General features: G+C 44.5%; 1 protein-coding gene across 1 annotated transcript in view; it reads right to left on the minus strand.

Moving 5' to 3' along the window:
* Positions 1-269: 269 nt before the first annotated feature.
* Positions 270-26535, minus strand: part of efnb1 (ephrin-B1) — a 57143-nt gene continuing 30877 nt past the window's right edge. The window contains exons 3-5 of the mRNA XM_086307719.1: positions 10939-11031; positions 5585-5695; positions 270-3346 (exon numbers count right to left, since the gene is read on the minus strand). Coding sequence (XP_086163845.1) covers positions 2955-3346; positions 5585-5695; positions 10939-11031 — 596 coding nt within the window. The 3' untranslated portion in view covers positions 270-2954. The remainder of the gene's footprint in view (positions 3347-5584; positions 5696-10938; positions 11032-26535) is intronic.

Consider the following 26535-nt stretch of genomic DNA (forward strand, 5'->3'; position numbering starts at 1 on the left):
ATGTGAACTTTTGCAATATTAACTCTAAAGGAAAAAGTAAATAAAAACATGTTGCAGAGACCAAACAAAAAAAAAATGCAAGGATTCATACAAAACACACTTTAAAAAGACAGCTATTTACAAACATCCTCCATTACAAAAATCTAATCTTAATTTTTTTGTCCTTGTGAGCAGTGTTCGGGTGAAATTACATCTTAAATTGGGCTCTATCCATATATTTACATTTACTGTTTTATACCCCTCCCACCCCGCCCACCCCGCCCCCCCCCAAAAAAAAAAACAAAAAACTCAAATAACATTAAGTGGTTTACTAGAATGAATGAAAATGAGATATGGGTTTGTGGTAATTTGGTAATGACTCCCTAAGCTGGTGTAGGTGAACGGATGCGCGGCGATCCGAAACAAAAATATTTGATCTAGATGTGTTTCGCAGAGGGCCGCTGAGGGCTGCATGCTGAGTTAAAACACAGGACCACAAAAGCACAAGCAGCTGTTTAGGTTGTTAACTCTGAGGTTAACGACACGCACAAAAAAAAAAAGCCACTGGAGTCTTCCCAGAGTCTTCAAGCTGGGCTGCCTTTTAACTCAGCAGTGTCTGTCGGTGGATGGCAACGGTATGTGGCAGCGGATGATGGGTGTCTCTACCGGTGAATAAACATTAACCGGCAGCCTGACCGTTTGACTGGAGATAAACCTGGACCCATCAGTCTTGGTGTGTTTGTGTGTGTGTGTGTGTGCGCGCGCACATGTGCGTCAAACGTCAGCTCATGTCTGCGTGCCGAGGAATGGCTGTCCTTATCTGCTCCCCTCTCCTCTCGCACATCATTAACCGGGACTGCGGCACTCTGCACTTTGGCAGCCACACTGTTTGGAGCACCTACTTCCACAGTCCCAAAAAAAAAAAAAGTCTGTTCAGAGGCTGGACCACAGAAGGGTACACTTACACACACTCACACATGTGCGCATACGTACAGAAATAAACTGCAAATATAAGCACAAATAAGCACTCACACATATGAGCACCTACACGTTCACGCAGCGAGCCTCTGCGTGCACACACACATCCAGCAGCAGTAAATCCTGTTTCGGTGCCGCTGCCCTGGGCTGTGTGATAGCTGGTCTGCAGTGTCCTCGCTGGCTGAACACCTTGACTGTGGAATAATTTGCGCAGCATTTTTATTCACAGCACAACTGGCGAGAGGATGGAGGGGGGTGAACGCTAAAAAAGCTACCTCCGCCTCACCCGTCACCCCCTCGTTCCCACCGCCATCACCCTCGCAGGTTAAAGCCAAGTCACAGGAACATTTTCTCTTCTAGCCGCCGCTCTCACTCTCTCTGCTCCCCGGCTGGTGAGTGTGGGCATGGAGATGGCACACAGATTAGTCACACGCTGGCGACACCGCTAACTGTGCACTCCACTGACTCATCCACAGATGGCAGCCAATTGGCATCTGATAATACTGTAGCTCTCCATCCAACTTATATATAGGGCATCCTACCTATGTAGGCCAGCCAATCAGTGCCAGCCTACGCCCACCTTGCCCAGGCAGCGAGCATGAAATTGTTTGATGCTTACACTGTGGCTCCAAAAGCTAGAATAAACAAATATCAACCTGCCTGCTGTCTTAAAAACAATCGCCCTGAAAGCTCATCAGACACAGTAAAGATCAGTGCCAACTGGAGCACTGAAAGGGTTTTGCAAGAGCTCGGGCTTGTCTCTCTGCAGGCGCGTCGTTCTGTCTGTGTGTGTCATTTTTGAAGCTTGCAACAGTAACCTAGTGTTCTACCTCTAAGCCAATAAGGCTTCTCAGATACCAAACGGGTCTGGACATGTCCAAACACACTAATGGAAGACACGCCCTGATAAAACACACACAGAGAAGTTGTAATGGTAATGGTAAAGCTCATATCAGGCCAGCAGAGATAGGAGTATTCCTGGAAACATACATACTCACGCATACACACCTTGACATCAGCAGTCCAGGTCAAGGTAATTCCTTACGGGGAAGGAAAAGAAAAAAAGAAAAAAAATGGGAGCAGTGGATGATATGGGCGATGAGAAGATGGAGAAATAATGGTGCTCTATATAACTCTATACATTGTGCACTTGTAGGAAAAGTCTAACAAAATACAACTGCTTTGTGAACTGAATCGGGGTTCAAGGAAATCCTCCATCAAAAATAGTAAGGCAAACATCAGAGGTGCGAAGGGAGAGGAACACATTATTTCACACACTGTGTCTGATACCTGAGCTATCTGGAGAGTTTCCTGGCCCAGCACGGAGCCCCGACTAACACACACGCGCGCGCACACACATGCACAGAAATGCACGCATACACACACACACACACACAAACACACACGTTTGTTTTGTAGTTAGTTTTTTTCCAACACTTGCACACAAACTGCAGGCCGAGCGGTGTTCGGGCCTGCGTCTGCCTGCTCCTGCCTTAGTGTGCTAGGGTGGTGTGTTTAATTGGGTGTAGAGCAGACTTTGGGGAACTGAGATAAGTTATATCCCGTCCCCACAAAGGGACAGCGAACGACGAAGTTTGAGTTCCATCTGTTGGTGTCTCCCCCGCCCCCCGCAACCCCACCCTCCTCGCGGTCAGAACACAGCTGGGAGAACGGTACGGGAGGTGGGAGGTGAGGCAAAGTGGGGGGGAGGAGGAGGAGGGAAGAAGGTGGGGATTGTCAGGCAAGCCAAACAAACAGAATAAACCTCTGTCTCTCATCCGTCAGCTCCTAACCCCGCTGGTTACTGGTCAGTGCACGGTTCTCCAGATTTGTGCAGCAGGTGGTAGAAATAACACGGGCTTGAAGAAACAAGTTCCCCGAAAATGCAAAAGGAAAGTGTCCTTCCCACGAACATAAGTCAAGCGCTCCTCTCTTTTTTTTCCTTCTCTCTCTCTCTTTCTATCTCCTGACCGCGACGCCGGCTGCGCAAAAGCGCGTCAGACTTTGTAGTAGATGTTGGCGGGGCTCTGCGGCGGCATCTCCTGGACGATGTAGACCGGGTGGCCATAGTCGCCGCTCACCTTCTCATAGTGAGGGCAGTAGTTGTTCTCTGTCCGCAGCGGAATGATGATGTCGCTGGGCTCCGTCCCAGCCGTGCCCCCCGGCAGCTTGGGGTTGGACAGGGTGCTGAGGGACAGCGCGGAGGGGCGGGGCTGCGAGTGGGCGTTTTTCCTGGCCCGCTTGCGCATCTTAATGAGGAGGATAACGAGGAGGAGGATGAGCAGGAGGAAGATGATGCAGCCGACCCCGATGACGGAGAACAGGGCCGCTTTGGACCTGAGGATGCCCTCTGAATCTGAAGACCCGGACTGGTCCTGATTCATGTGGTCTGGAAAACACACATAAAAAGAGAAAAAGGGGGTTTAGGGACTGTATAAAAAAATTATTACAGTGGATAGAAGGTCAGGAAAATCGAGAATATCGTAATTTATACTTTTTTCCGTCTGACTTCTTGCAGAAAAAAACGACAAGTCTTTTTATCTTTTTTGGGGGGGCCCATATTTCTGCTATTTCACATTTTGCATTTGTGAGATTTATTATTCAAAAAGATCAAATGCATACATGAGAAACCTGCTTGTCATGCGCTCTGCAGAGTTGCATTTGGCCATGTGTAAAGAATATGTGGTGGTGGTTGTGTGCTTTCCATTCGGGGAGGAGGTGCAAAGCTATCGCCTCTTGTTGCTTCACTCATTTGGTGGCTGGAATCGGCCTAATCTCACTATATTCAGAAGTACAGAGTAGGGGGGGCTGGGGGTAACAGTGTGCAATGAACATATTAATAAAAGCATCAAGCTTATTCCGTTTTCCTTTTTTTTGGTGGTGAATAAGGCTGAGCACCCACCACCACCACTGTAATTTTCATATAGTCCCTTAGAGACTGCAGACCATTTACAGTAAGCCCGTCCTGTCGTGTGCACATCTTGCAGTCTGAATCGACTGCGAGCACGGCTCAGTTTGTTGTTTGCTCAACATGACTAACAGCCCCATTGATGTAATCTAATTGAATCAGCTCAATCAAGAATAGGCCTCTAATGAAATCTGTAGTCATCACTCAACATAACAAAGATTCCGGCCATGATAGGATTTGTGCCTGGGCAAGTCGTACGACATGTCAAGGTTTATATGGCAAAGGCCAAATGAGATATGGAAAAAAATGAGGAAGGCATATCTGAGCATCTGATTTTATTTGATCCCTTTGTTTAAGGGGTTCAGGGTGGAGGGGGAGGCGAGGTTGGTTGTTACTGGTTGGAAAAGAGAATGACTGGCTCCTCCAGTGACTGAAATATGAGAAGAACCAAATCTGTTTTCCATGTATGCATGCAGCTGCTGCCAAAGAGCAGCACTCGCCCCTCTCCCAGCACCACCTTTTTACTGTCCGTGACCCCCGCACAGGCACACAAAAGTCTCATAACTCCAGAGACTGCCATCCCCGCTTAATGACTGTGTCTCCGCAATCATCTGGCCACTCCTGGACTTAACCATTTAGCGAAGGAGGGGCTGGCTCTGCTTTTGTTTTCAAACTTTTTTTTCATGCCTTATCGCAACCAAATGGCATCAAGGAAAGCTACCAGTTCTGGCCTTATCAGCGAAATCAGAAACTGGAGGAATTTTCTACACTCTGGTTGCTGGAGAAAGCTGGAAAAAGAGGCTGTCAGAAATGTCATTCCTGAAATATCTGCCCCTCAAACCGCATTGCCTCGTCCTTCATTCCGCCCTCCACTTCTTCACTTGACATAATCACTGATCTAACAATGGCAGACAGGCAAAAGCCCAGGTATGAGGAAAAGTGACATTAGGAAATCTTTTTATAGAGCAACTAGTGTCAAATAAGCAATTATTAAATGAGGACAGCTTATCACATTGGGACAGGCAGAACAGTCTGTACTTGGAGGAAGTTTGTAGCATCGAAAGTTGTGGAGTAAGTCAAAAAGTTAGCACGGGGAGTGATCAAAAAAAGAAAAAGAAAGCAGTCCCTCCTGTGGGAAGCAGCTATGAAAGGTGCTGGTAAAAACAGGAAACAAGGAGGGCCCAGAGCATCCGAGGAGGCTCATATGACTTCTTCAATTATCGCTGCCTCTAATCTTCATTTATCTGCAATTCTAATGAGGTTTAAAAAGATATATAATAAAAAAAAGTGTGTCTTTGAGTCTCCTTGGGTGCAGTACACCCTGTGTGTACAGCATGAATAAGTAAAGTGAGCTGTATTTGTTTTACGGTGGCGTTTCATGTTGTTGGACTGCACCTGTACTTTTGGGGAGTTTTATTACCTGTGATTTTACAAGTATGTTAGCATGCTGACCCCCAAAATCAAAGGACTGCTGGAGGGGTGAAAAATCCATATGAGAGAATTCAGACTTCATTTTTTACTTTCTCTTTTGAGGCTAAATGTGACTAATTATGAAGAAGCCTGGAGGCTGTGAATATTCTCTCCCTCGCTACTTTTATTTTCTTTTACATTTCACAAACCTTTATTTTACTAAAATATTTGCACTCGAGAAACTAGAAAGCATTTTTAATGAAGTGTTAAGCTGCAGTTTATGGTAATAATATCAGTCAGTCTGCTCACCAGTGTTTCCTGGTATCTCTGCTCCCGGCCGATCCTGGTCAGGCAGACTGGGACTGGACTCGGGTATGGTGTTGTCTGGAACCTCCGGCACGGCAGGGTTTGCATTTGGAACTGTAGGAAATAAAACGCACACAGAAAAACTTAGCCTTGACGAGCTGCATATGCTGAATTACAATGACTTGTTCTCTGCGACGCCACGGATTACTTTTATTATCTTTTGATATATCTTTTGTGTTGGGAGAAGGTTATCTTTGCGTGTGTTGAAAGCGTTTCACAGGCAAAGATGAAAGCACAAAAAGAGGAAGGACAAGTTAGCGAGTGTCTGTGAAACACGCCAACATCCCTGTCCTGCTGTAAAAAACCCAAAAAAACGAGCTCACATCTACATCAGCAGCTCCTTCAGCAAACACTCAGACAGCCATTTCCAACACTGACACATTCATGAGACACACACACACACCGCCATGCGCACACACCAATGCACACACCTACAATATACTTACAATACACTTAGGCATGGCAGAATGAGGGTAAAGTAGTTATATATTAACTTTTTATTGTTTTACATTATTCATCACGTTAAAAGGCCATAATATGCCTTATTTATTGCTTCGGCTTTAACTCTGCCAGAAAGAGGCAGACTTCTGAGGAGAAGAGAATAGAAGGACAGGAAAGAAAATGGGGGAGACAAGGAGAGGAAGGGATTGCATAAGCTTTGAGGTGAGGCGCAAAGGAAAGAGACAGTTTATCTCTCTGTCTGTTGTGATCTCAGCCAACACACTTTGAAGTCTTTGTGCAGTAAACACTGGTGGGTCCACAGCGTGGTTTTTACAAGGGCAGGGTCGGCAGACAGAAGACAGTTATAAGCTATTACCGTAGCCAGCCAGATGGATGCCACAGTACACTATCAGATGCTTCTTCTCTATCAGGCCTTATCTGCATCTGCCCAAAGGGCTGTTCAAGGGGCGTGTGTGCGAAATAGAGAGGAGGGCGTGTGAGGAGGCAATTTACATTCGAGTCCCCCATGGCAAGTTTGTGTGTGTGTGTGTGTGTGTGTGTGTGTGTGTGTGTGTGTGTGTGTGTGTGTGTGTGTGTGTGTGTGAGTGAAAAGAGCCTTTCAGTCTAGGAGTGTACTTCCTATTTCCACCCCAGCTTGGCCAAATCAAACTAGAGAATGAGCAGCGTGGGGAGTGCAGGGGGAGGTGGTGGTTTTGGGGGGCGTCTGGCAGATATGATAGAAGAAAAAGGAAAACAAAGAAGGAAAGAAATATGAGAGCGTTAATTCGTTTTCTTCTTCTTCTGTTTTTTGGAGCATAAACCGCACTGTTCCCCCATGTTCTCCATGTCCACACCAGCCCATCGCTGCTTACTGATTGCAGCGGTGGTGAACCTTAGGCGTGAGCTGTTGTGCGCTGTCAATAATTGATGAGGAAAGACAGGAGTGAGAAGTGGGAACATTCACGCATGGCAGAGGATATGAGAGGACACAGTGATCTGATTCACTCCATGAATATAGCCACAACACTGTGTCAACCACTGAGCATGTGCAGGGAGTGTTCTAACGTTCTGACCCATTTTTCGAGCATGTACTGCTGACATTTCCCTTAGCTATGCAGACAGCAACTACCTCAGAACTGCCAACCCACCAGAAGGAGGAGGAAGGTGGGGGACGAGGAGGAGAACGCGAGTGAGTGAGGGAGACAATGATGGAGCGATAGAAGGGAAAGACAGATTTTGCTGGGGAGAGAAGAAGAGAGGGAGAGAAAACATGAGGGGGAGATGCGATCGAGGCGGTGAGTCAACACATTTCTAATGAGCACATGAGTGACACGAGTGTAGCGGAGGGGATAAGAGCGTGCTGAACAGCAGCGTAGGTATAAAAAATAGGCTTCCTGCTTCCCCTCGAATGCCCCCCCTCCAATCGGCTTCTCTTCTTTTTGAAGACAAAGGAAAGAATGCGAGGCATTTAAAAAACAATTAAATATCAATGTGTCAGAGACGGATGACTCGACATGACTCTGCCCAGACGTGTTGTCACAGTGAAATGGAAATGCAATGCAAATGTAGCATTAGAAGAATGTGCACATATCTCACAGTGGAGTGAGTCACCAGAATACAATCGTGGTGAAAGTGCAAAAGGAGTACAAGGGGACATATGGGAAGATCTTGGGGATCTGGCAAGAGGAGGAGCTGGCATTCGAGCTACAGATACGCAGGGAATGTGAAGCAAACAGTCAAACACGGCAGCATCTGGGGTCAGAAGCAAGCGGAGCCCAGGTTTTAGCGTTTGCTAAAGCAAAGCCTTATGTGACTGCAGAAGATACGAGTATAGGAGTGTAAATAAGGCCTGCTTTCTGTAATGATTAGTCCACTGAAGATTTTAAAGCTGAGTCATTTAAATGTCAAGATACTGCAGAAATTACATTTAACCATGGAGTAGATCAATCTCTGAGCCAAATGTATTCAATTTGTGTATTAATTTAAAAACTGATTTCTTTAGTAATTTAATTCCAAGTCCATGAATTTGTGTTAAAGCCTGTCGATATGGATAAAGTGGTGTGTTATTAGCTGAATATACTCCAGTATTCAGCACTAATAATTGTTCGCTGGATTACAGATGGTGAAGGTAATATCTTAAAGTTAACACTGCAGAGTATGCACATTATTTATTTTTATATATATACATACATATACACACACACACACACACACACACACACACACATATACATATACACATATATACATATATATATATATATATCAGATAGACAGATTCATCTGTCTTTAGTGAAAAAAGAATAATAATGTGAAAAAGTACACAGCAGCAAAATCAAAGTTCCTGTCAACACTCTAATTTCTCGAGGACCTTCTTCAAATAGTTACTGGGTTGGACGGGAACATTATACATCAAAAGTTCCGCCCGCAGAAATAGATTTAAAAGTAGTAGCAGCAGAGCCAACAGCATCTTTTCTATCAAGGTTTTTAGGGCACATTGATTGTGAGTGACAGCTCGCTATGGACCATTTTGGAAAATGAGCGCATCGCTCTGGCGAAGTTGAGGAACAGCCAGGAGGTACAGGAACACACTCCAGCTGAGACAAACTTTCCTCGAACTTTCCTCGAAAAGGACATTTCCTTTCAACTTTGATTAACGTTAAACGATGAAATTGTTTCCCCCCAGTTAATAGCGTGGCGTAAAACCCCGCACTCATGCATCCGTGTTGTCATTCTGCGAGGGGATTGCAATCCCAGGCTATTGGATGCTCAAATTGACCTACATGGAAAGATAATGCAACGGCTGTCTCCTTGTGAGATTGCTGTGGGTATTTTTCACTGTATTTGCTGAATTTGTTCCCACTCAGACCTTGCTAGCATCAGCAGCTTGTTAGCTTCTATTCTCTCTCTCTCTCTTTCTCTGGCTGCCAGGATATGCTGCTGTCATCTCGCAAGCCAGAATTCAAATATCTGCACACAAATTTGCAGACACACACACACACACACACACACACACACACACACACACACACACACACACACACACACACACACACACACTGGAGATTTCTCAGCGAGACTGAGCGAGTTTATTTTTGACGGGATGTTGGGATCGAGCTTTTAAGCTGGAATCAGATCACTGTGGCAGGCAGATGTTCCTCTCAGATGGTGGTTAGTGTCTCTTTCGGTCAAAACAACCAAACTGAGGATTGGGGAAATGTTTACAGAGTAACACATCTGTGTACTGTATTCTGTCAAACTCAGGATATGGATGTCCACATATCAAGTAAAACTGCGTATAAAAGTGAAATGTATGATGCAAACCAAATGTTGCGACCAAAGATATCCAAACAAAGTGAGCTTGTTTACTTCTAGCATTTTTAGATGACTTGCCCCGACCGTGCACTTACATACCAATTTCAAACACATTTTCGTTCTGTGATTACTGTATAAGAATCACAGCCGAGGAACATCAGAGGCCTTTTTTTTACAATTTGGAACTGGAGTCATTCCTCATAGATGTTTCTCATTTGGTTGTTATTCCTCCGGGATCTCATTTTCCACACTGTGCAAAAACTGTTTGTGGATATTTAAGATGTATTCAAAACTAGTGTACGAGTGTAGAGATGAGCTAATGGATAAAATCAACCATTAGGGTAAATGTAACTTTATATGGTAATGACAATCTATATTGAGGTAGTGCTTTCTTTCTTTCTTTCTTTTTTGCTCTGTTCAAGTGAAAATGATGACAGGAATTCAATGGGTGGCAAATCAGGTCAGTGACGCACAAATCCTGAAAATTCAATAGTGTAATCTATAAAGTAGTCCTGGTTATTGATTTACAATATTGCCTGTAACTATGTAATGCAACACAGATATCAAAGGGGTAATAACTGCAGTATTTCAGCCTGCCCTAGAGTCCAAAATGAATCAATAGCTACTGATTTTAAAGTGATGCCTAAAACTGAAATTTATTTTTTTGTAATAATTAAACGTTTTCTTAAATTGTGTTTAAAAAATACGCAATTTTGTAACAATTAATTGAAAGCTACAAACGACTTCACATGCAAAGCTTCCATAACAGCTCATCAAATAACTGATGAAATATAATAAAATACAACACTTCTTCTGATAAAAGCTACAAGATACGAAAGAAAGTATCAAATAATTATTTCCAAGGTCAAGATTAATTCAAAGTTTAACATGTTTGAATGAAATTTGAAAACGACTGGAATTAACTTTCAGCATAACTGTAAACAATTTGTATTTAATTAGCCTAAATATCTTTTTTTTTAACTATTTGGTAAGTTTTTTGTTTTTTTTAAGAAAATTGTTCATATTGATGATCTCACCGTGTTTTTATTATCTTCTTTTACAACTATATTTTTTCTAAACTACCACAAAATACTGCTTTAACAATACTATTTTGATTTTTTTCTTAAATATTTTAGAATAATAAACACAAAAAAAATAATAACAGGTTAATATCAGATCATCTTTTCCTCATTATACACAGAAAAGTCCAAATCTAGTTTGTAAATGTTAATTTCATTTTATCTGGAGCAGCTCGTTTAGATGTCAACATTTTATCGAGTCCCATCATCGCCACGTCGCTCAAACTCAATAAATTAGGTACTTCCCTCAAAGAAGTCAAATAAAAAAATGACAATAATATTAACCTTGGTGGCCAATCTATTTTCTAGCGTAACTTAACAGCTCCGCAGAGCAGGTCTGGTCGGAGGCCGGAGGCAGTCGTGTCACACTACGTTAAATGAAAATGTCACACCAAAGTGAAACATCGCTTTGAGGCAGAAGCGCTGTATTGTGTTCTACATGTGAGGTGAGCGCACATTTACCTTGCCCGACTTTCATGATGACTTTCATGGCTCGGCTCTTGCACACGCCTCCCTCCCGGTTCTCGAGGCCCTCGACTGTACCGTTGGAGGTTGCTGGAGGGTAAGAAGGAAAAAGTGGGGGGAAAAAAAGAGAGGGAGAGAGAATGAGAAGAAGTGGGAGGACGTTGATGGAGGGTAAAGAAGAGAAAAGTGGGGGTGGGGGGGGGGAGAGAAGATGACACACCGGTTAATGAGCACGTCCATAACGCACAGAACTAATCAATATTTACGACAAGCACTGATTAGCTGTTCCAGTGATTAGCCGTTCTCATCCTCAATCAACCGCCGGCTTCTCTCAACGGTGTGTCTCATTAACACAATAAAGTGAAGTCAAATGAATGGAACAACATTAGAGTCTACTGAGGGAGGTGGGTGCTGAGGTGAAGAGAAGAAACATGGTCAAACCTGCGTGTGTGTGTGTGTTTCTACTTGTGCATAGTTTAGCAGTGAGGCATGCCAGCAAGACTTCCAGCTGCTTGCCAACTCCTCCAGCAGCTTACTCCCTCTGAGCCACATGTGTCACTACTTGCTGGTATTGCAGCGAGCTAAATGCCTCCCTCAGTGTGTGTGTGTGTCCATTTTTATATTGGTGCATGTGTGCGTGTCAGCCTCTCTGCATTTGTTTCAAAGCGCACGCTCGTTCCCTAAGTTGAGCGAGGAGCTCAGGGTTGAGGGCTGTTTATTCAATGTCACATTCACTTCAGACACCGCGATACAATTGGCCGTCTATTTTAGGGCCCATGATAATGACCTAGGGAGACAGAGTGTGACTCTGACCTTAACACTGGGCAGCTAAGCACACGGCTGTATGCGTGCTCGAGTGTGTGTGTGTGTGTGTGTGTGGGCATGCGCCTGTGTGGGTGCATATGATGGCAGCTCTAATTTTGGAATTCCCCAAATGATCTCCATCTCCGCTTAGTCTGCCGTTTCAACTCACTCCCTTCCTCTGAAATGCTTTTGTTTCTCTTCCTCGCATTATCCGTCTTGCTCTCTCTTTCCCTGCTTTTTTTCCCCTCCGCTCACTTCATTTAGTTTTTTTTAGTCTTCTTTTTTTATCAGCACTATCTGGCTCTACCCCTCCCCTTCCCTCCCTCTTAACTCAATGACCATCTCCCTGGGTGATTGCCTCAGATGGCACCCTCATTATGATGAGATAGTCTTGGAGAGGCTGCTTATCTAATGATGACACAAAGAGAAGCAGACTTGGCAACAGGCAGGGGAGTTGGGTGGGTCCAAACAATGCACTACAAACACGGCTGGCACGGTGCATCAGTGTTTCTACACGCGTTCCCCTGCTAGAAACTGATGTTGTATCACTCTGTGTTGAAATTTGGCTCCGGAGCGACGTAAAAGCTCATCTAGCTGATTCATGTCCCATCACTCCTAAGTGTTATTAATGTTGACATTTTGTTGCCCTGTGGGATTTCAGCTTTGTGCTTCGGCAAAATTGAAGAAAACCAAATAATGAATTGCACTAATATTATGCTACATTATCAGATCGCACTCAAGAGTCGGCGGCAAATTTACAACGAGAACCACAACATTTTGTCAGCGTGGCCGGAGAACTCGATAATTTGCAAGAATGATTGCGATAACATCATGTCAGGGGCTCTTTGGCAAAATCCCCCTCGCTGTAGACTCAACACGACTGAGTGAACTGGACACCGAAATATATACGAGGGGGCCAGAGGAGCCCGGCGCTGCGCAGGACCAGAAAAAAAATAAGAGCGAGAGAGACTTGAAATTTACGTGGGGCATTAATGTGAAAGAACACTCACGACTAAGTGAGTCTTATGATTTATGTAAAGTCTACACAGGGACTGTGTCTCTTCTAAAGGGAACATTCAAAGACAGTGAGGTGAACAGGCCTGTTTCCAGTCTTGAAGGCGCACACCCGTCTCCCAGCCCCCGAGTGGCCCAGACGCTGCCACAAGTGCTAACCTCATCCTGCCATTTTCCACCCAATTTCTTCTCTTCGTTCAATTTTTAAATTTCCAGGGCAAGGTTATACAAAAAAATTAGCTCTTTGAAGATCAAGCTCAAAGGCGCTTGAATAATCTGACTCATGCTATGAATTTTATATCCTCTCCAGGAGAGCAAATCTACTCAGTGTTAACTTACTCCTGTCATCTAAATTAACTATTCCTTCAGGCTGGCTGAACGGGCCTGTGCAGTACTGATGTGGCATAATGATAAGTTGCCCCTCTGGGGCCTCTGTTTAGCCAAACAACTGAGACTGAAAACAGAGCAGGATTTATAAAGAGATGATTGCTTTATATGTTGTTTGCATTCAGGCCATTTAAAAGTCAAATAATTCAGCCCTTTACTGTACCAGTGGAAACTCATAATCCGATTAAATGTGTCCAATTTTAACCACATTTCCTTATGTGAATCATTTTTAAGTATTATTCAAGATGGAAATCAACTAAAGAGACAACTGTTGAGCGCATTTAAAAACCTGCACTAAATCTCGAAACTCGCACACCGTTAAGAAACGTGCATTCCTGTGTTGCTTGATATCGGTGCATTCACATCTATCATGTCAAAGATCAGAGGAAAAAAACCTGCCAGCCATGTTTCTCAGAACCCCCAACCTTACTCTGCAAATAAAGACATACTGCCAGCTTCCTCCTCTTTAAATCTAAAAGCCTTTCGCTCATTCTATCACTTCTTCCTCTCACTCAATTTGTCCTCCCCTCTTTAACCCTCCCTCTCTTTCATTTCATCCCTCGCATACTGACGTTAATCCAAATCTGGATTTTCAGATATTAAAAGGCCGACGGTCGTGTCGCATTTTGGAAAGAGGAAACTGGGGAATTGGGTCTTCCCGTGTGTCTCGGGCAGAGATAAAAACACACGGGGATAAAGGAACGACAGCATGAAGAACAAAGAAACTCCCAGTCTGCTGCTAATGATTTGGGGGAACAAACTGTTTCAGAGTGCAGCGGTTCAGAATACAGAAAGAGCTGGTCATTGCATGAAGGAATGTTGCTTTTTTTTAATAAAGCCGACGGCTCCAAAGAATGGCTTTTGTATGATTTAAGGCCCTTTTTGTGGGTGTGGATCACTGGCCACAGAGTGACTAGTGGGGGGAACAAAAGATCTACAGCTGCTGAAGTCATAAGAGAAACCAGGTGCCAAATGTTGATGTTGGGAAATATCGACAGCACGAATGTATCGGCCAAGGAGAAGCATTACGGGGGGGGGGGGAAAGAGCTGGCCTGGAAGAAAGGCTCCCGTTCCAACGCTACACACGTACAACTACTGCACACATTACCTAAAGCATAACCCATTAACATGCATATGTGAATGTAGGCGCTTGCAAATACACCAGTGCACACAGACTTCACAAGGACATACAGGGTAGAGTGGAAGGGCTGCTCCCCGAGGTGCTCTGAAGAGAAGAGTGGGAGAAGTGTGAGAGGCGCACCACTGACTGGCCAAGACAACGCGAGCTAAGGCTAGAGTGCGAAGCGGTGGTCTATATTTATTCTCAGGTCTGCTAAATGAGGTCACTCAGGTGGTCCTGCTGAATACATTCCCCATCTCTATCATGAATCATCTGCTGCTTATTATTCCTGTCCAGCCCGGGGGGGGGGGCTTGCTTTCATACAGCGCAATGGGCTGTGTGTCCGCGAGTGTGTGTAACGCTGCTGTGTGTGTGTCTATGCGTGCAACATCTGCCCAAAGCACCAAACCAGGGGATGGATAGAGCCCATGTGACAGACAGAGAGCAGGTTGTTTAATGAGAAAGTGGATGAGAGGTGACATTCATTGGCTACCTTTCACACACACCACCGACAACACTCCCCACCCCCCCACTTCCATTCTCTACAGCATTCAGACTTCCACTTAGACGAGCTGAGCAGGCACTGGGTAGTCACAGTAACCACCAGTAATAATGTCTATATTTTCAAAAAAAAAGCTAAATACATAAACAGGCACAACCACAATCTGATCATTTACACTTAGCATCAAGGAAAAACACCAGCACAAAGAGCTTTTTCATCAATTTGAGGCAAAAGCAGGGAGCTAACGCAGCTGTGGCAGGTATGAGTGTCTGCATCAAACAGAGCGTCACAGCAGAAATGGCTATTTCTCATACCTGCGACTTTCCTATCTCGGCTTTTGTTTACATTACCGAACCAGAATCAAAGTGGTGAGAAGGAAAAGAGGGCCTATTTGCACAAAATATTTCACTCCTGAATAAGCACAGAGAGGGTTAGATTAGGTTTATGCGCCTGATTCCAGAGATAACCCACCCCAGCAGATCTGGCATGCATGCAAGAATGCATGCACACACTCACACACACTCTTCCACAGACACAAACACAAAGTGAGGTTGGCAGACTGGAAATAATACTGGGGGATCTAGATGTTTGCACTTTGAACCTTTTCTAATCCTTAGTATTAGGGCATGGCTAAAGCCTGATTATGGTGGAATGAAATGGATCTAAATAGATGTCCCAACCCATCAGCCTTCCATTTCTTTGTCCTAGAAATAGAAATGGAAATAAGTAATCAACCTCCAACCTCTCACTGGCCGACTCTCCCACGTAGCCTCCTCCGCAGGTTTGGCACCAGCAAAGAAAATTCATTCAGACTTTTCACATCATCTCTGATGAATTGGGTGCTCTCTCAGCCTGGCTGAGGCTTTTTTTTTAAATTCCCGTGTTTCTTTTCAGTAATAAAACCTGACAGACAATATAAAATAGTGATATCTTCAACGCTAGTCCCGCGCATTTTTTATGCCATTTTGGAAATTCAATATTGAATTTAGGTTAGAATGAATGTGGTTTTGAGTAATGAGGGTGGACACAGATGATTTTCTCATCTTCACATTCAAAAGCTTTTTTTTTTTTTTTTTACAATTTACTCTTGCAAGCATCACCATGCACCAGCTCTGGCATTACCACGTGCTGTCTGCTCTCAGGAGCCACTTTGCTGAGGGTACAGAGAGCAGGTAGCAGCAGCGTTAGAGACGAGGTTTAAGGCTGGTTAGCGGCCCAGTGCACACAACTGTTGCTTAGCTCACTGCTTCAGTATACAGCCAGAGGGGGAGCTCCTCTCCTGTGCCCTCATTAGAATCCTCTCTCTCTCTCACACACACACACACACACACACACACACACACACACACACACACACACACACACACACACTTGAAATGGTTGCAAGAAATATATATACAGACATGTAAGAACTTGGGCCTACAGAAGTGAACAGAGATGATGCATACACTCACACACACACACACACACACACACACACACACACACACACACACACACACACACACACACACACACACAGGCTGCCTGTGTAGCCAAAAGATCAGGCGGGACTTAAGAGCTCCTCCGGCACCAAAATTACAGGGTACCTCTAAATCCTCCCAGCAGAGAGCACTATGGGATGGCGCAGGGTGGGGGGAGGATGAGGAGGAGGGGGTGGGTGAGGTGCTGTGGGGCTGTGAGAGAGGGAGGTGAAGTGGAGAGGTGTGTGTGTGAGCACATGTGTGGTGATCAGGGAAGGGATGGAAAGAGGAGTGCGTGCAGGGGTGCGAGGAGGGGCGGGAGACGAAGCTGGAGATTCCGAGAGAGTGTGCGAGCTGGACAGGGGTGAGATTTGATCTGTCTGAAGTGTGCGTGTGTAGGGGTTTACAGGATGGGTGTGCGTGCATATGCCGGTGAGGGAATATGGAAGGAGGTGATGAAGTGAGGAGTTGAGAAGGAGGAGGAGGAGGAGGCAGGCTCCGTTTGGAGAGAAGAAGTGGGAGGTGATCTCTCTGTGAAGTAAAGGAAGCATATGTGTGCTGGATTGTGTGCATCTGAATATTTGTGTTCATTACTGTGTGTGTGTGTGTGTGTGTGTGTGTGTGTGTGTGTGTGTGTGTGTGTGTGTGTGTGTGTGTGTGTGTGTGTGTGTGTTTCGGCCAGCTTGCTTCTCTCTCACTCACACTCAACATTTCTCTTACACTCTCCCCTAAGTATTCAGTTGTGTGTGTTTTTTGGCTTGTGCAACTGGATCCATTTGAGTAAACTGTGTGAGTGTGCACATACATTTATGTGCATTGGAGCTCACATTTGTAAAAATGTGTACAGATGTCACTGGGAATATATATGACTTTTGCAACTTTTTTATTGAGTGTGTGTTTTATGTGTAGGTGTGTGGTCCTAGATTATCAAGACAGAGGTACGGCATTATGAACGCTACTTATGACAGCTTTTAACCTCTGCAGAGGACCTGTCAGCGGCTCCCAAAGTGTCTGTGTGTGTGTCTATCCTTGGAATGTGTGCGTCTCTACAAGACTCCACAGCCTGCAGTCACAGAGAGCTTCTGCATCATTTAGCTGTGGGTGTCTGCGTGTCACCTCTACACTGGATCCAGTGGGGCAGAGTTTTTACACCACTGCACTTTCCACTCTTCATTTCCCAGCTCAGCATGCTACAAAACCCCTGTGCTCCCACACAGCATCAAACTTCCCCTCGTGTCCGCACACACACTTGGACGAAGATAGAGGACGTCACTGTCCCGTGCGCGATCACAAGTAGTCTGCACACACATACACACCGCACACCTACACGCAAACAAACAAAAAGTAGGCACGCGGTGCAGGGCCGTCTGTCGGATCGGTAGGAGATAAAGGATGCAGAATAACAGGAGGACCTTGGGGAGCAGGGCAAGTCATCTGTCTCAAACACGAACAGACTGAGCGCGCTCCAACATGACATGATGTAGACAGACTCTTCTTAGAGCACATCACATCCTGAACCTCTCTCTCTCTCGCACCCCACCCAGCACGAGCGCACGCAGACACATCCAAGGCGCACAAATTTGCAAACACACAGGGAAAACAAACGCGGCCTGCTCAAAATGTGCAAGCATGCTTCAGAGCCTGAGCCCACACAATCTGACAGGTGCACACCGAGGGAGTGCAGAATTCTGAATGCAATCGATTGTCACAATAAAACTGTGCAACCCAATGGAAGGCGAGGCTTAAAGCTCCTAATACTATAAGCTGTTGCATACACTATTAAAAGTTATGAGAAGCAACGACGGCGCCAACAGCATTCAATATAAATTTAATAAACCACGCCGACAACTACAGTTAAAGCCTACCCACAGCTCCCAATGCTCCCAATATGGGGCATTTTTTAGATATTGGCTATTTCAACTTTTACCAGTTATTTTAGCTATAATATATTCTGTTGTGTGGAGAAGTTGCCAGTAGCCCACACAACCCTCCCTAATGACAGAGTAGCTAATTGGCAGTAATGGCTCTTTTCACCAATATCATCGAGCTGCAGCCACAGAAAACCTCAGCAGTTTAACACTAATCATTTGCAGAGAAACAACTGGGGGGGAAAAAGCCTGAAGTAGTGGCCTGGAGTAACTCTCTTTGCCTTAGATGACCAGCATCTATAAATGTGTAATTACACAGGCTTAACCATTTGAAAAAACAGACAGTTGTGACTGTTATTTTTCTTTGTTTGCTGTTGTTCCTTGTCAATAAGGTATGTTTGTTTTTTCCTAGGTACAGCCTTAGTGGGCGCACACACACATTGTTCACCTGTTAGTTTAGTGTATTCAAGGGTGCTACACGAGCCACGGGTGACACACCTACACAGACACACACACACAAACACACCGTAGCCTCTGAACTCCCCCAGCAGACAGCGCATCATTTGACTAATAGCAGCTGAAATGTTGCGTGTTCAGAGAAATAAGTAGAGGGGAAAGTAGGTCAGAGAGAGAGAGAGGAAAAAAAAACTGGCATTTCACCTTCCTATCGGTCCGAGCTAAAGGTTAGCAGGGATGCTGCACATGCTGGGACACACACGTGTGCGCACACACGAGCTCTCTAAAGCTAAAGGTTAATATGGTTCACATAGGAGTTGCTGAGTTGGTGTTTATCTCGGTCTTAACCATTATGTCTGTGTGCACAAGGCTTGATTGCACGCCTGTGTGTGCAGCTAACAATGAGCATGAGTTTCATCCCTGTTAAAGACAGAAGCCAGTTCTGTATTTGCTGTCCCGTTAATCCCGCCGGAGACTCGGTTTGCTTTCTATCGCTGTCATCTTCCAAATGTCCATTAATCCACATTAACAATCCATCAACATGACTTCTAACCGCGTATTTCAGTTCAAATCTTCATTCGACTGATAACATCCTCACTAACTTCTAATCTGTCCTAATTTGTTATGAGGAACCTTTTTTTCGCAGCATGAATGATCACTTCAGGTTGAAATAATAATAAAATTAAAAAAAAAAAAAAAACCTCCCTTCAACATTGTTGCAATTTCATTTGGTCATGTTCACTCTGGGAAGTTATGCACAAAGAAATGGAGCATAATATTCAATTTTCATTCTCTATTAACTGTCATTTTATACAGGGGGGGGGGGGGGAGCTGGGGAGATGCCAAGAGAGATGGCAGGCAAAATAGACAAGTATCTGTTGAGAATATTAAGAGTAACTGCCCTGAAATGAGCGCCTCACATGAAATGTGTCAAAAATCGTAAAGGCGGCGATAAATCAGAAAGTAAAATTCAATACACGGGATGAATAAGGTATACCAACAGGGGATCTTCAGAGGAGAAGAAGTGGTTTGACGTGTGAATTATGTCCACTACTAAGCCACGCATTCAGACTTTTATTTATTTTATGTTGCGTATTAAGTATTAATGTTATGACTGTTAGCCCATCTTGAGGAATTAAACTAGCAAATGAACATTTGGCTGTGTGAGGCATTTAAATGAAGCCAGTTTTGGGACAGATACCATTATCCATAAGAAAAAAAACAACTGGGCATCCTTTACAAAAGTCAGAAAAACGTCATTTCTGCATTAATGGAAAAGAACGGCTGTTTCTTATCCCACACTGTGACCATAATGAGGGAACCACTGGTCTGAAGATATTCAGCTTTTATCAAGTTTTGTCCTTACTGTTGACATGAGAGCTGATTACTTCACAGGCTGCAAAGGACAAGGTCTAACTGCGGTTTTATATGCTATAACTGTGAGGGACACCTTTTCACTATGCCTCAAGTAGAAGAAAACTCTTTCCATAGCACACTGCTGCCTTCTTTGCACAAATGTTAAATGCATGAGGAGCACATTTTTATTTGAATGCACTAAAAACTGTTTTTCTCCAAAGCAAATGCATTAACAATGCTCTTGCTGAACGCTGAATCCATAAATTGTTTTTGCAAAACAAAACTGCAGCAATCTGGCCTCATTCTTATTGTACTGTTAAGGGGGGGGGGTGTACAACACTGATTATCCTATTATTTCTCTCATGAAAATGCCTTTGTATTTAGCTTAGCCTACTATAAATCCCAGTGGTTATGTCCTTAAAAACATCCCGCAGCATCCACATTAGTGGGTGGTAGTGCTATTGTGAGGTTGCACATGTGTAATCAGGAGGCAGATGTACAAACAAGGTCCCCCAGTAAGCTCGATCCTCAGCAGGATGCTCATTGAAGTTTTTTTTTTTTTCCTCCGTCCTGCTTCATTTGTACTGCTAATCACACGAGGTGAACCGTGGTTCACCCGCTAAATCCCGACAGATGATAAACCTGATCCTCGCTGTCTTTTCTCCGGCCTCTGTGGTCGTCTACAAAGGCCGATATGGGACTCTGGACTCCAGAAAGGAGTCGCCCTCCTCGATCCGCCTCTGAGGGCACACGAGCCACAAATCAGCCCACGCTGGCTGATAAAAGAACCACTGGGATGGATCGGAATGTGGTGGGAGATAGCAGTGTCATGTCAAAGGCCGTGAGGGTCCAAAAAAACATAGACTAGCTCTAGGAGCCATCTTTGAGTGACCTTGCCGCGAGAGAAACCAGAGGTGAAGCAATGGAACACGTCGACGAACTCGACGTTCACTCACGCTGACGTGTACAAAATGTTTGTAATGCATTTACATTTTTAAGTGTGCGAGGCTCTCGTGTGTCTGTGCGGCTCTCTTATACCATATCCATTCATCCTCCCCCAAGAGAGGAGCTTCATTTTCGCTGACCTTTTCAATACGGCCTCCAGAGGAGAGTTATGACAGCTGAGTGAGCCCGGTGTTTCTCGGCACAATAACACACATCAAAGATGAAGAAACCAACAAACAAACAATAATTCCTACTGCAGGCGCAGTGTTTCCCCTCTCAAACAGGCGATGCAAAACAAACCAAATGAGGCAATCTAAGTGAGAAGAAACCGTACCGGTGGACGGGGAGGATGCAGAGTCCAGGCACTGACCCAGGTGAGAAAACTGCCTTCAGGCTAATGATGCTGCTTGTATAATAATCAGGTGTGAGCAACATCAAAAGGGAAAGATTCAGCTAAACGTGGATTAATTGTTACAAGATGTCAGAAAGCAGCTTCCATCAAAAAGCGGAGAGATATTACTCAATTAACGACAAAAACAACCCCCCCCCCCGAAAAAGAGATCCTGCAATAATCAGCGACTGGAGCTTTTTCTCGCTCAGTAACTAACTGATGATGTGTTGCAGCGATGGAGAGATTATAATGTAAAGGCAGTGAGATAGAGGGCAGAGAGAGAGATGTCAGTGAAAGAGACAGAGGGTGTACTTGTGATGGAGGACAGAGTCGACGTCGGTCCATCTGTTGTCCACAAAAACAAAATCTGCAAAAAGCAGAACAAAGACAGACAGAGAGAGGACAGTGCACAGGTGTGTGGGCGTGCACGTGTCCCTGCGATCGTACACGTGTGTGTGTGCCCGCATGTGTGAATTTTTGCACATTAACGTGTGAGCCTGTGTGCCTGGGCCCCGGGGGAATCTCCTGTACCTGCTAACATGGAGCAAAGCTGACTGCAGCTAACATGCAGTGTAAAACGCACACGGTCAAACCTGAGACACATGGTGGCACATGGGCAGATGGATTATATATTATATACATATATATTTTTATATACATATATATATGTACATATGTTTATATTGGGGTTTTTTTTGGGGTTTTTTTTAGATATATAGCAATATTAAAGTGGGTGTGGGGTGTATAATGGAGCTGATGTGAAAAGTACCAGGGCTCCAAGCAAGGCTCCAAAACCGCAATTCGGCTCCTCGAGCATTGAAGCCAGGCTTGCAACACAAGAAGCAGGGAAAGAAACACGCTTTTTCCTCCCTTTCCCCCCGTTAACCACCCAAAAAAAACCCAATCAGAAAAGCACAGCAGACCACAGAGAACATGCTGCTGATTACATCCTAATATGCACAAAGGCAAGCAATTGACACGCATATACAAACATGCACAAACACAAAACACACACACTGATTACATCCTCTCTTTCTCCTCTCTCCTGATCCTTGGTATCGTTTACACGGTAAAGACGGCGCTGATCGAGGACCAGTGTTTTTTTGGCACAGGCCAGCAAAAGAGCTCAGGAGCTTAACCTCTAGTCCGATGAGCGGAGAGAGACTGAGGCTCAGGATCCCCCACCCCCCCACCGCCCTACCACCTTGGTGCCCCCAAGCACAAATAAACAGCTACAACACAGACAGACACACACAAAAATGTCTAGCTTACTCGAAACAGTTTCCTGAAGAATCTGTCACTGTGCAAGAGGGATGGGAGAGGGTGGAGGGGTGATCTAAGGAGGAGAGAAAATAGGTGGAACAGCAAAGGCGGATGGAGAGGTAGATTAAGTTGCACGGAAGGGGGTTGGAGGGGGGGAGGAAAAGACGAACAGAAAAGAGACTGAGAGAAATTGGACCCATGGGTTTGGGGAGAAAAAAAACATGTACGAAATCATCGAGTCGCTGCAAGAGGCGGCGCGAGCCTGAACTCAAAACGCAACACATATTCATTTGAAGACACGTTTCTTTTCAGCATCCATCCATCCAAACAACCAATCGTCGTGGCACCCGTGCACAAGCTCCCGACAGCGTGCACGCTTTTCACTCGTGGGACAGCTGACTGAGAATATCTCGTGCTGAGCTACAGCACAATGCATACAGCAGCTTCTATTAGGCAAGCAAATCTGTGGAGAGGGAGAGAGATGGAGGACGGATGTGTGCGAGCAGATTGTGTTTTTGTGCAAGCATCTATTTGCAATCTAGTGTGAGCTTATGAGTATATATATATATATTTGAATTTGCTTATGTGGCTTTGTGCTTATTTATGCCTGTGTGTTGGGCGCGCATGCATGCACACACAAACGCACACGCCTCTTGTGTGTTTGTCTGCTCCTGTTACTGTGTTTGTGTGCCTGCGGTCGTGCTGGAATGGAACACGGACATTTTGCCGCTGAGCTGAATTCACAGAAACGGGTTTGGTCCTGGCCTGCAGAGCAGTATTTAGACTCTGTATTTATGCGTCGGACAACCACAGCAATCTCTATCACCGCCTTGTGATTCATGTTTGTTTGCTTTGCTCTGTGTTGATTCGATTCCATCAAGAAGTTGCCCCCCTCCCCTTCTATCTCGTTCCCCTAAAACTCTTCCCACAGAAATGTTCACGCCATACCCGGTCAGAGTTTCATCAGCCACCCGTCATCGGAGCTGACCAAGCACGCAGTGGGTTTCCATAGCGAGGATGCGACATTAAAACTAACAGCCTCTATAATTATACATCCATATTTCTCCGATGAGTTTGTGTAAACAAGTCCGGGCTCCAGCTCGGGGGAGGCGGACTTCTTGGCAGGCCCTGGCTGAGGGTGCCACTGAATGGCTGTCGGAAAACAAAGCCATTTCAGAGTGTGCCTTGGAAAAGACAAACCGCTGTTCTAGGGATGGTGGAGAGGCAGAGCAAGCTCCATCTGACAGACACAGAGCTGTGATTTGAGCTCAGTTATTGGCCAGAGAAGAAAGACACTGAGAATATGTGTTGTTGGCAACGCAGAGGGCAAACAACCTCAGACAATCTCTGATGGAAAGGAAAATATGCATTTCCAGAGTGTTTTAGATTACGGGCCTTCATTGTTTTATCCCGTGTTTCTGCTTACGTGTTTTTTTTTTTTAAAGCAATACGCCATTGTCCAGTATAATTTGCCTTATGGACATTGACGCTCGTCTTTCCATGTCCTACATTTACTTTTCCTAATCATCGCGGACTCCAAAAACGCAGCTAACCAGCAGTCTTAATATGCCTCTCCTTCTTTTTGCCTGAAGCTATTTTAGGGGTTGTAAAAACCACAGAGGTAGTTTCAGCATAGAGGATGAAATTAAAACAAGCCCAGGAAGCCACGTTTGACAACTGAAAATCGCTCCTGGAGAAATAGTAATTTGACAAATGAGTTTGTGCTAGATGAGAGGGTTGGAAAAAAAACTAAAACAAAACAAAAAAAATCAACAGTGTTGTTGCTTCTGAGTCAGCTCTGCGGTCTCTCGTGGCCTCTGTGCTGAGAGGAGATCTAAGATAGCGGTTAACAAAAACGACTTGAACAGACTTCCCACAGCACCTGCAAATGCACACACACACACTCACACATATAAAACTTTGAAACGTGAGAGCAGAGGACGGATGGTTTAAGGGGTGGAAACAAGGAATGACATCGCAGGAAAGAGCAGAGTGCGAGGCCTCGCATCCGCGCAGGATAAAAATATTCTAATAAGATAAGCGCGGAGCACAGCCGAGGAGGGATGAGTGTCTGCGTTTGGGGGATGCACGGAGAGGACTAATTGAGATGAATACATGAATATATCAGCTTCATCTAGAAGCAACGGGTTCAGTCGTAACCAATGGTTACCATTCAGTTGTACAGTCACATGAGCAGCCCCCCCCCCTCCACTTACCAAATAGCCCCCCCCCCCCCCACAACCCTTCAATGCCCCCCCCCCCGCCTCCGACTCTAAACAAGCTCCTCTGTAATAAACGAAAGGCAATAACCAGCAACAATCATGCTGTGCCTGCTAACCCTCTCTCTCTGAATGAAATATCCAAAGGAGAGCTAGCAGAGGCGGCCCGGATAGATTTGCAAAGCAAGCAGAAAGTCATATATTACACTGGCACTCTAATAAACACTGGGCTATGTTCACTCACGGGGGGAGGGTGGTGGTGGTGGGGGTTAAATCTCCTTAGTCCAGGCCATGATGCTTCACCGGTGATAACCTGACCTGTTAGCGGGGTTTACTTTTGAAAATGGAATCCTTTAAAGCTTACTGATTAGCCGCTTTAACCTGTAATCAGTAACATCAATGACAGTTATTTAGTCAATCAACAACTATTACTCTCTACGATCAATACTCAATAACTTAAAACACACACTGAACTTAATCATGTATGATTACATTTAAGGGTTACTCGAGGCATCTTTTGTGTTTTGCTTGTTTTACAAATGCTATTTATAACTTTTGAATCAAAAGGATGTTAAAACTGCTTCATTAATATTGCTTTTAGAGTCTTTTATGCTTTTAAACTGTAACGTTTTACAAAACAGGACAGACAGAAATGTTTGCCAACATTCCAAATTATTATTTCAGTGCCTGTTTCTTCAATGTCCACAATCTGATAAATATGCAATGAAACAATACAGCTTTTGTTCTCTACTTATAATAAGTATGTAGGAGAGGCCATAATTGATGCAAAAGGAAAATCCTACACGGAGCCTCTTGCTTGTAATTAAAATATTTCAGTGTGATTTTTACAGAGGGAGGCTACCAGATGTTAACAGTTATCATTTCTTGACAAAAAAATCATTTAATTGCCAGTTAAGAAATGTGCGAGTTATTTGCATCTCTATAATCTGACAATCAAAATGCCTTTGTGTAGTTTAAATGCTCCGCTGACAACTGCAGCTGCCTTGTTTCTGAGTGCCTGTGATTTGATTATGGTAATTTTATGTTAACTCTAAAAGATGACATTTAACACTTTTTTTTTTAAATCAGATTACTGTTATTGCGCTACATCATAATTGAGCCACTAGTGTCGATGTATATTTATTTGGCTGTGTACGTGCCTTTGCATTTGTATGCGTGTTTCCAGCTTCCTGAAGTTGTGAACCTTGCATTAGTGCATGCGAGGTATGATAGAGAGTTTATGTCCTTGCATGCAAATGTGGGGCAAGGGAGGATCTTGTGATCTTCTGCAGCCGAGCCCAGGGTTTCATTCTCAACCTCCAACAATTCCAAGACCAAAAAAAAAAATTCTTATATATGCGAATGTTATCCAGGGGGAAGATGACTGCTATAGGTGGTGGTTGGATGGAGGGGTATTATGTGTGGGCTGAAGCAAAAAAAATAAATAGAGATACTTATGTAGAGGAGAGTCCACATCAAAAAGCATATTATGAGGCGTGAGCAAAAAAATCATCTCAGTGTGTCAAATGCAGTTTGTCAGATGTTCTCGGGCAGTGATTTTCAAATACTGGATAAGCACCCATCTTTAAGTGTTTTGGGAGATAAATACGGGTCTTTCGTGACTGACTTATTCTCATATGACAACAACAGTCTCTTTCTGTTTCCAGAACAAACAATCAGAAGGTGTTCCGACAGATTTATGTGGAAAGTCAAAGAAATAAAATCAGCTACACTGTTTGCCGTGAGCAGACATAATGTTTTTGGGCTTTTTTTTTTCCTCCTTTTCGGTTGCTCCCCCCCCCTCTC

This window comes from Aulonocara sp. 'chitande type north' Nkhata Bay, linkage group LG2, assembly GCF_057382095.1.
Source record: "Aulonocara sp. 'chitande type north' Nkhata Bay isolate Kocher_YH1m ecotype deep benthic linkage group LG2, A_spYH_male_GT1.1, whole genome shotgun sequence".
Classification (NCBI taxonomy): domain Eukaryota; kingdom Metazoa; phylum Chordata; class Actinopteri; order Cichliformes; family Cichlidae; genus Aulonocara; species Aulonocara sp. 'chitande type north' Nkhata Bay.